At 60.4% G+C, this 10,503-nt stretch overlaps 1 protein-coding gene across 1 annotated transcript; it reads right to left on the reverse strand.

Moving 5' to 3' along the window:
* Positions 1–6,030: 6,030 nt before the first annotated feature.
* Positions 6,031–10,251, reverse strand: LOC141977453 (uncharacterized). The gene is made up of 2 exons (XM_074938967.1): positions 10,246–10,251; positions 6,031–9,768 (listed from the first exon to the last, which is right to left on the reverse strand). The coding sequence occupies exon 2, from the start codon at positions 9,721–9,723 to the stop codon at positions 6,859–6,861; it is 2,865 nt and encodes a 954-aa protein (XP_074795068.1). The 5' UTR covers positions 9,724–9,768; positions 10,246–10,251; the 3' UTR covers positions 6,031–6,858.
* Positions 10,252–10,503: the final 252 nt, after the last annotated feature.

The raw sequence follows: 10,503 nt of genomic DNA on the forward strand, positions 1-10,503 counted from the left end.
AGCCCTTGGGGGTTTCCCCGCAGGGTAGTACTAGGACAGCTGTTCCCGTCCAGGCAGACCCAGCAGCCTGGAAACCATTCCCGTCCAGGAATGCTAAAGCCAAGGTCGCAGTTAAAGAGAAGTTTCAGAGTAGCAGCCGTGTTAGTCTGTATCTGCAAAAAGAACAGGAGGACTTGTGGCACCTTAGAGACTAACAAATTTATTTGAGCATAAGCTTTCATGATTTACAGCTGAATGCATCTGATGAAGTGAGCTGTAGCTCACAAAAGCTTATGCTCAAATAAATTTGTTAGTCTCTAAGGTGCCACAAGTCTTCCTTTTCTTTTTAGTTAAAGAGAAGAAGACCTGGGGGTTGAGAAGGAATAGATGACGGCTGGAGCCATGAACAAGTTCGTGTCCCTGTAGAGCTTTGTGTGGTGTGTTTGTACAGAGCCTGGCGCAGGAGACACCGAGCCAGACAAGTAGCTGTAGTAATCAGAAGATGCACCCTTTGCATTCCCCCAAACAGCCACTCGAGGCCATTGTGGCTCCGTTCCCTGTTAGCTGCATGGCGTTGGGGAAGCAGGCAGGGGAGAGCTGGGGTGGCTGGCAGAGGGAGTATTGGAAGCTCTTTGACTTTGCTCCTTGCAGCAGGAGCAGCAGCCGGCATGAATCCCTGCAGCAGAAGGGCAGGCGATGACCCCAGCCTTGCCCGCTCTGGCCCGCAGCTGACAGCATCACAGCTGGGACACCACGGTGCCGGGCAGAGACCTGGCCGAGTCAAGCGGCGCAAAACCAAACGGGAGCGCAACTCCGCCAAGTTCGGCAGGAACACTGCGGTCGGAGGTCTGGAGCAGAGGCCTGGCTGCAGGACGCTTCAGAGGATGCCGGCCCCGGGCTGGAGCTCGCACTGTGCTGGCTACGCCAAGTCCACCCCTCTACCAGCCATCAAAAGGGACTCCGGCTCCATGCCGGTCATCATAACCCAGCACAGGCTCAGCCAGCACCTGGGCATGTTTAACAGGGAGGTGAAATCAGCTGACATCAAGAGGCTGCTGGATCCCCGAAGTAAGCGAGAGACGGAGACAAGTGCTGCAATCCCTGGCGCAATCAGCCAGGCTTGGGAACTCTGCGCCCCTGGTCAGACATGCGCTCCAGACAGACAGCATGGGACCAGCGTGCCTGTACCCCACGCAATGGGCGAAGGGCCCCAACCTACAGCTGCCCCCGCTGCCAGGGAGCTGGGCCCAAGTCACTCTGAAACCGCGGTGGTGGAGACAGAAGATTCCCAGGCTGAGGTCCCAGCTCCCCTGGACGAGAAGGAGAATGTCCCCCCGAGTGGGGCCGAGCCAGGCGGTGCCACCGCCGCCATGAGGAAGCTGGCCCAGGAACTCCAAACCCATCTCAACCTGACGTCGATGTTCCCGGGGCGCAATCTGATCAGCGAAAGGCGCCAGACAATACTCAGCACCCTGCTGGACCGGCACCAAACCCTGCCCGATCTCTCTGCCCTAATGGCGCATAACAAGCTGTGCGGTGGCTCTGCCCAGGGAGGTAAGGGCTGTGGCCAAGGGTGTGCGGCGGGGTGGGGGTCAGCAAACTCATGACATCACTACAGCTGTCATAAGCTAGGCAGGGACAGGCCTGCTTAGTCCTTGGAGGGGAGACTCCCGATTGTCCCAGGGAGTGGGGTGTGGGGTTCAATAGGGGGCGCTCTCCCCTGGCAGTCAGTGCTGACCCCAGTGCAGCGCTAGGGGCTTGTGCTGCCAGGAGTGGGTCAGGGGCTCAGTAGGGGGCGCTCTCCCCTCTCACCGTCAGTGCTGGCCCCAGTGGGGCGCTAGGGGGCATTGTGATGCAGGGAGCAGGATGGGGGCTCAGGAGGGGCCGCTCTCCCCTGGCAGTCAGTGCCGGCCCCAATGCAGCACTAAGTCTTTCAAATGCACACCCCAGCCCCCTGTATTTTAATTCAAGTTCCCTGGGGTCTGTCCCCCGGAGTTGGGGCGCTAGCCCTGCTGCCCGGGCCAGGCCCAACTTGTGCAGTTCCATTCTGCCTCCTCATCTCCCTGCTGCAGTTTCCCTAGTTGGCATCCCAGGTCCCGCACGGGGCGGGTGCCATGACTTTCCTGTACTAGCTTCCTGCGGTTTTGGGCCGGGGGGGCCGATTGGTGCATTCCCCCCAGAAGCGGGTGCAGTGAGCCTGCGGTTCGGGGCTGGGCGGAGTCGTATTCTGTCCTGTCGCTCTGGAGAGGCGGGTGCAGTGACTCTGCGGTTCTGGGCCCGGGCGAGGGCGGAGTTGTGTTCTGTCCCGTAGCTCTGGAGAGGTGGGTGCAGTGACCCTGCAGTTCGGGGGCAGGGACGGAGTCGTGTTCTGTCCCGTAGCTCTGGAGAGGCGGGTGAGGTGACCCTGCGGTTCTGGGCCTGGGCGAGGACAGAGTCGTGTTCTGTCCTGTCGCTCTGGAGAGGCGGGTGCAGTGACCCTGCGGTTCAGGGCCGGGCGAGGGCGGAGTCGTGTTCTGTCCCGTCGCTCTGGAGAGGCGCCTGGCCCACACTGCGTTTGATTCCTGGGTTTGCGCGGCCTCCTGATTTTCTGCTGCCCTCAGCTCTCAGGAGCCCAGATGCCAGGGGGCAGGCGCTGCTGTTGGGTCCGGGATCAAGTGGCAGCTGGAGCTCTGAACAGGGCATTTCGGGGAAGAGGAGAAGGGGACAGGACGTGTTGGCCTTCAGCAGCCCCAGCCCTGTGCACACGGTCATTAAAACGGTGAGTGCCCTGTGGTCCCTGGAAAGCCCCCTACCCCAGAACCTAGTGGCTGGAGGGCCATAAAGGCACCTTCCTCCATCACTGGGGCAGCCAACACCAGGCCCAGACCCTCCCGCCTGCTGGGTTGTCAATCTAAAGGCCTGTCGCTAGGCCTGCCTACTCCATTTCCAGTGGGACTCCAGGGGACAGGGAGAGGACCCAGTGATTTTCCAAGGTGGGGTCTTTGCCTTACTGACTTGTGTGCATGGCAGCATGCATGTGGCATTGGTGAGGGACAGACAGAGGGACAGAGATTAGCTAGTTAAGATGAGAGCAAAGGTCCTCTGCCCATGGGGAGGTGGAGACCTCTGGTCAGGCAGAGCTGGCCTTACCTCGCAGGGATGTGTGGGCCATGACTCCATAGCCTCGGAGATGGGCTGCAATCTAAGCCAGTCCCATTGCAGAGCACCCCAGTGCGGAGTGCCCCAGCCCAGCCCCAAATAACCCATCGGAGCCAGATACACCAGAGCACACTGCCCACACAAGGGGCAGAGTCGGCAGATGGCCCCTGCCACTCCCAGCATTTGCCCTGTTAGCTGGCGTGCTGTCCTCCTCCGGCTGGACAAGCCAGCCCCCTTCTCTTTCCATGCAGGGAGAGAGGAGAGCGACCCGAAGGGAGGACCTGGAATCCCTTGGCGCATGCGAGCCATTTGGCCAGCACAGCATGCACCCCACTGCAGCTCCGTCCCACCACGCGCTCCTGTCCGGCTCGGCCCTACACTCATGCACAATAGCCACCTTCGTCCCGCAAGCCCCAGGCCCCATGCCCAGAGCTGCTCTGTGCTGCGGGAGATCCTGGGAAGCCATCTGGGAGCCCAGGACCAGGCTCGAGAGAGCCAGCATGGCCTTTAGGCTGGCCCGAAAGGAGTGTGCCTCCAAGGGACATGGTCAAGGGCACTGGATGCCATTCGCAGCTGGGGATTCGGTGCGGACCTTGGGTCTGGACAGCAGGAGCCCTGCGGAGTGCCCCTTGGCTGGGCCCCTCCAGCATCCCTGTGCCCACCGGCTGAGCCCAGAGCTGTGGCAGGTGCTGCAGACCCAGACCCAGACCCAGAGCAAGCGGCCCCCACTGGAGCTACACACTTCCCAGACCATGGAGAGAGCCGCCTCGGAGATGCAGACCTCCTTCGATGTCCTGAAAAGCATCTGGAGCCCCAACCAGCCCAGCCAGGCAGCAGAGGTCCTGGCCCCCCGAGCGCTGGCATGGCCTTGTCCAGGGCACAGGGCTGTCTCCTGGGAGCTGTGCTCAGAACCAGCACTCCTCCCGCAGGTCTGCTCGCTGGATAGGCAGGGGCCTCACCTGGAACCGCTCCTGCCCCCCAAAGAAGCTCAAAAGCCCAGGCATGCCAACAGGCTGTTGGTGAAGCCCAGAGACCACTGTCAGAAGCCGGCATCCATGGAGCCAGTGAGAGCCCCCAACTGCTATCAGCCATGGGACTCCAGAGCCGCCGCTCCCAGAACCTGGGATCTGCCAGAAGCCAGTGGGGAAGGCTGCCCCCGTGCTGGGGGGTGGGAGAGCAGGTTCCCCCTGGGGGGGGCCCAGCAGCTACGCACACTCCAGCAGCTGCCCATGTCCTTCTTCCCCCCCTCAGAGGCGCTGGAGCACAGCCGCTCGCCGCAGCCCACTCTGCACGGATACCTGCTAGAGGAGGGCAGCCCTGAGGCCTGGGTCTTCCCCCGCATGAAGCTGTACTGAGAGATCTTGGCAGGGGGAGGAAATGCATTGGGAGCCCTGGCACCGCTGGCTGGATTGGGGCACTCACTGGTCCCTCCGGCTCCCAGCTGCCTTTCCTCGGAGCCCTGTGCGGCGTCAGTCAGTACTGGGATCAACTGTGCGGCTTTAGGGGCCTGCGCGCAGCCCAACTCTGTCATGGTCAGGGTATCCACCCCTCTTGGGTCCCCCAGGCCACCTCCCAAGCAGGGGGCTCCCCCAGAGCCGAGGCCATGTTAGAGGCTCCTCAATAAAGGCCAGTTGTCAATAAGCGGCACTGTGGGGGTTTCCTTGGAGGTGAGAGAGTTCCTTGAATTCACAGCCACGCCAGGCTGGGGGGCAGGTTCCACTTCTCCCTCTCACCAGCCCCATTCCCAGGCGCCCCCTTGGGGTTAGCGTCACTGCCTCCAGCCCCCAGGAGTGCGGGCCATTCCCAGAGGCTCTCTGAGGCCAAGGCAGCCATGGATGCATTGTCCTTCTGAGCCAGAGCAAGGCCTGGGGCCAGGAGCCTTGCATGAACCCTGTCACTCCCCCTCCATGAGCCCCCGTTGCAGAGAATTGCCTTTAAGAAAATCGCCCCCGAGATGCCCCCTGGAGGGTCCGCAGCAGCCTCAGGCAGTGGGATTTCCACCCCTGATGCTTTGCTGCCATAGGCAGCATGACCTGTCCTCCCGCCCGCACAAGGAGATAGCTGGCTGAGCGCATCCCACTCTGCTTTCCCGCTGGGGTCGTCTTAGTTGCCCGCCCCTCTCCAGGGCCAGTGGCCTTCCAAACCATAAACTAAACCAGGGACCCAGAGGGCTGGGGGCTGGCTGGCTGGAGAGACAGAGGGATAGACAGACAGACAGATCTCCCCTCAGGTTGAATGCTCTGTTATGCCCCTGTACAGATCCTCAATCACTGAGTCCCCGTGACCAGGCCGTCACGCTGGGATTCCCCCCAGTCAGGGTCAGATCACTCATGGCTTTCGTAGTGGCTGTTCCCCCAGCCCCATTGCCCCTGGAGGGTATTAACTAGGAGTCGGGACCGCTCTGACCCTGCTCAACCTCCCTCTGGGCACCCAGGAACTGTAATTTTCAGTTCTCCTGCTCTGCCTCGTTCCGCCCCACCAGCCCCTGGACCCCCACCATAGATCCAGCTCCCTTTGCCCCCCTCACAGAACTGCCATGCATCGCCCCTAGTGCCTGAACCCTTCCCCTGCAGGTCTCCAGCCTGTGTCCTCCAGGTTCAGGGGGGACCTTGGTCAGATGTGCCCAGGCAGACAGCAGGTCTCACAGCCCGGGGCCAGCCCCAGGCCAGAAGCTGCCTGGGCCTTGGCCCACCTGCTCCTCCTGGGGAGTTTGTCTCTTAGTTCCCCTGCCGGGTCCATTAGTGGATGTAGTGTAGCAGTAGGCTGTGGGTCCCAGGAAATTAGAGAGAGAGGGTGGGGGAGGGGATCTCTTTTATTGGACCAGCTTCTGTGGAGGAGAGAGACAAGCTTCTGAGCCACACAGCGCTCCTCTGCAGGGTCCATTTCCGTCACTCACCCCGGGGCCCTGGAAGGTGCACGCTGCTGGCTCCATAGGAGCCGAGGGCAGGGTGAGGACTCCAGCAGCAGCTTAAGGGGCCGGGTTGAGGGATACTGAATTCCCAGATGGAGGGAACAGAAGGCAGGTTGTTCTGAGTGCAGGGCTGGGAGCCAGGGCTCCTGGGTTCAGTTCCTAGCTCCGGGAGGAGAGTGGGGTCTAGTGAGTTGGAGCAGAGGGGGCTGGGAGCCAGGAGTCTTGGCTTCTCTCCCAGCTCCAGGAGGGGAGTGGGGTCCAGTGGGGTAGAGCAGGAGGGTCCAGGAGTCCTCTACGCCAGATTGGCTGCGTGACCTCAGAGAAGTCACCTCCATAGAACAGGATAAAGTCACCTCCTGGTGGGGGGGTGGGGAAGGTTAATTAGTTCCTGTCTGAGGCACTCTGTGGACAGTTCAGCTGTCAGAGGGAATTCTGTTCCTGTCCTCCCCGCAGGTCCTGGCTGTCTCCAGTGGGCAGCTGCCACATCCCAGGTCAGAATTTACCTACAAGTTCCTCTCGTGCTGTTGCTTCCAGCGTGTCCCTAGATGAATTCAAACTGGGCTCGGGTCCCATTGCCCAGTTCTGTCACTCATGGAGGCTCATTCGACCACGAGGCCAGGTGGGGACTGGAGACTCTTACTCCCAGGGAAGCCAGTGGCAAAACTCCCAAGGGACAGGGCCAGGCTAAGCCTCAGAGATAGAAACAGGCGGGCTGCTTGCTGTGGGCGGTGAGGTTGTGAGGTGGGGAAGTTGCTGGTGATAGAGGAAGTAATGGGCTGCAGGGGATGGGGATTGGCAGTGGTATAGAACCACTGGAAACTCCCATTTCCTTAGCCAAGCTGGGATGTGGACTCTAGGAGCGGCTTATCTTCCTCATCAAATGGATACAACTCCTCCTCCTCCTCCACGTAGCTGCCTTTCAGAGCCTTACGGAGTTTGGTCCAGAAGAGCCTCTGAGCTGCAGGCTCCAGGGGCCAGCTGATGTAGGTCTTCTTGAGCATCACCTTCCTCATGCGGTGGTAGGCGGATAGCTCCCTGTCGGGGATGGCCTCCAGGAGCACCATCACCAAGACGTCCTTGAGCTCCTCGAAAAGCCGGTAGCTGGCCAGCTGGATCTCCAGAGAGCACCACTCGCTCTGCAGGTAGCTGCGACTGATAACACAGACGGTCTTGCGGCTGTTGTAGATGCTATCCACAATGTTGTCAACAATGCTCTTCCCCAGCTCAAAGTCCCGGTGGTGCAAGCAGAGGCGGAAGGAGCCCTGGCTGCTCTCCAGGCTTGGCACCAGCTGCTCCAACACCCACCCCTCATCAGCGGAGTTGTAGGAGATGAAGGCATCATACTGGAAGTGCTCCCCATCCTGCCTCCTCCAGCGGTCGTTCACCCAGGAGCGCAGGATGTAGAAATGGTACTTAAGCCGCCAGTAGGCCCGGTGGTAGATCAGGGGCAGCAACATGAGAAGCAGCAGCGCCGGGGCAGTGACGGAGAACAAGTACAGCCCCACGTCCAGGAAGCAGACGTGTGTGTCAAAACTGTACACGTAGCCCAGCTGCTGGCGGGAGTCGCAGGAGTAATTGTAGAGATAGACCACCTGCACCCACTTGTTGGCCAGCCAGTTCTGGAACCACAGGTTCTCGCAGGTGCAGCTCAGGGGGCATTTGCGTAGGTCCAGGTACCTGAGCAAGCCCAGGGCATTGGCCACACTCACATTGACGGTCTGCAGCTGGTTCTTGGCCAGGAGCAGTGAGGTCAAGTTGCTGAGGTTCCCGAAGACCTCCAGCGTCAGCGAGTGGAGCCCCATGTTCTCCAGGTTCAGTTTCTGCAGGCGGCTGAGGTTTTTGAAGATCCCAGGTGGCAGATCTTGCATGCCATTGCTGCTGTCAGCCAAGCTCAAGTACTGCAGCTGAGCAAGGTCGTCAAAGGCATCCGGGGAGATGGAGAGCAGCTTGTTCTCTGACAGATAGAGGGAGCGCAGTGCGGCCAGGCCTTGGAAGAACTTGGCGGGGATTATTTTCATGCCGTACGGCTGCTGAGCTTGTAGCTTGAGATCGTAGAGTTTGTGCAGGTGCCTGAAGGGTGGGCTCTTGTGCTGTGTCTTGGTGATGTATTGCAGTTTGTTGCCCGTCAAATCCAGCACCTCCAGCGTGGCCTGCACCAGGTGGAAAATGTCACTGCTGATCTCCTTGATGCGGTTGCCATCCAGGTAGAGTTTGGAGAGGCTGCATAGCCCACTGAACGACCTACTGGTCAAGTGGCGGATGTTGTTGCCCCCCAGATCCAGGATCCGGAGCAGGCTGAGGTGCCTGAAGACGCAGGGGAAGAGGATGGAGATGCGGTTATTGCGGAGGTTGAGGGTGCGGAGTCTGACCAGGTTCGTGAAGCTGGCCTCGTAGAGGTCGGTGAGCAGGTTGTTATCCAGCCGCAGCTCAGTGAGGTTGTAGAGCCCCTTCAGGGCATGTTTGTGCAGGTAGGAGATGGTGTTGATGTTGAGGTGGAGGATGCGCAGATTGGGGGCGTATCTGAATGCCCAGTATTTGACTGAGAGGATGCGATTGTAGCGGAAGCTGATGAAGTGCAATGCCTCCAAAAACGAGGAGTTTTGGCAGGTGCTGAGTCGGTTCAGCAGGTTGTGTTCCACCACCAGGCTCTCCAGAGGGTTGTGCTGCCACTTGTCCACACAGTCCAGCCACTTGAGCTTGTTCCACGAGAGGTCCAGAGTCCGGATCGGCGGGCACAGGGAGAACGACACGTTCCTCAGCTCCCAGATGTTGTTGCTCTGCAGCAGGAGGTGCTTGAGCTGGTGATTGCCCAAACGCTGGCAGACCTTGCTCACGCCTTCGTTGCCTAAGTGCAGGCCGGAGTAGTCCAGGCTGCGCGGCGGCAGGCTGGACACATTTAGAAGATGGAAGACATCCAAGGGATTCCCCTTCAGCAGCAGGTAGCTGAGGTTCTGGAGCCCAGCGCCGGCAAAGGAAGTGACGTTGGAGATGTTGTTATAGGACAGGTCCAGGCTCCTGATGTGGCGCAGGAGCTGTGGGCCGCCACCGTCCACGGCCCGGAGCGAATTGTTGCACAGATGCAGGGTGGAGAGAGATGGGGGGAGTGGACAGCTGGAATTGAGAGAACGCAGGCTATTGCAGGACAGGTTCAGCACCTGCAGTCTTGTCAACCCCTGCAGGCTGCAGGCCACGTCGGCAAAGCTCACCAGGCGGCAGGAGTACAGGTCCAAGGTGCGGAGGTTGCCCAGGGGCTGCAAGGCGCGGGGGTGAATCGTGCTCAGGGGGTTATTGCGCAGGGAGAGGTGGGTGAGGTTACCCAGACCTTGGAAGGCCCCTTTGGACAGCTTGGCCAGGCGATTGTCGGACAAGTTGAGCGTGTCCAAGGCGCTGAGGTTCTCGAAAGCCCCGTCCTCTATCGTCTCCAGGTGGTTAGAGACCAGCTGCAGCTGCTGCAGCTGTGGCAAGTGGTGGAAGCTGGCCGGAGGCAGGCGGCAGATGGAGTTGTGGGAGACGTTGACGAACGTGGCGTCGGGAGGCAGGTCGCCCACAGCGCTGATTATGTCCTTCAGGAAGCGCTGGATGCACCGGAAGCTGTGTGGGTCCTCCATGGACTGGATACAGTTCCTGAAGCCATAGGCAGACGCCCCGGGCATGAGGAGCAGCAATGAGGCCAGGAGGGGAAAAACGGGGCCCATCCTGCCTCCCCGGGGACTGGGGGCTCTCCACACTGGCACAGAGACCTAGAACCAGACGGTCAGTGTGAGCCTCTGCTCTGAACTGCCTGGGACAGAGGGGCAGAGCTGAGCACAGGGACCTGGGGGGCCTCAGAGACTGAATGAGGACTCCCTTGGGGTGGGGGGAGGGGGCAGGGGGCGGCAGGATCCTGGGTTCTATTCTGGCTCTAGGAGGGGAGTGGGATCTGCTGGATTAGAGGGGGCTCTGGGAGCCAGGACTCCTGGGTTCTTGCCCCAGCTTTGGAAGGGGAATGGGGGCTGGTGGTTAGAGTGAGGGGGGCTGGGAGCCAGGACTGCTGGGTTCTCTCCCAGCTCTGGGAGAGAAATGTGATCTTGTGGGTTACAGCAGCGGGGCTGGGCTGGGACTCAGGACTCCTGGGTACTAGCCCTGGCCTTCTATGTAGCTGCACCCCATTGCAAATTCCTGTCTTATTCCCAGCAGCCCCTGGGATGTTTGTGGTACCACTGGGGGATGGTTCTCACCTGGTGTGTCCCACGCCTTCAGCTCCCTCCCTCCCCGGCGCAGGGCTGGGGAATGGCTCGGGATCCTGGCAGGCTCTGAGCTGAGCGCCAGGGCACGGTCCGTCTCTCTTCCTTGCTGGAGGAGGCAGTGAGGGGTGCTGGGAGTTTTGCCAAGGAGGCGTCTGAGACTTTGAATGAGGAAGTGCTTGGGAGTATCATTTTCAGTCACATTTTGAGCTGACACTCAGTGGGGTTACAGCTGCACAGAGCTAGGGACAA

Source organism: Natator depressus, chromosome 24, assembly GCF_965152275.1.
Source record: "Natator depressus isolate rNatDep1 chromosome 24, rNatDep2.hap1, whole genome shotgun sequence".
NCBI lineage: Eukaryota > Metazoa > Chordata > Testudines > Cheloniidae > Natator > Natator depressus.

Excerpts from the sequence above, each read along its gene's own strand:
- LOC141977453 (XM_074938967.1), bottom strand. The coding sequence starts at position 9,723 with ATGGGCCCCGTTTTTCCCCTCCTGGCCTCATTGCTGCTCCTCATGCCC.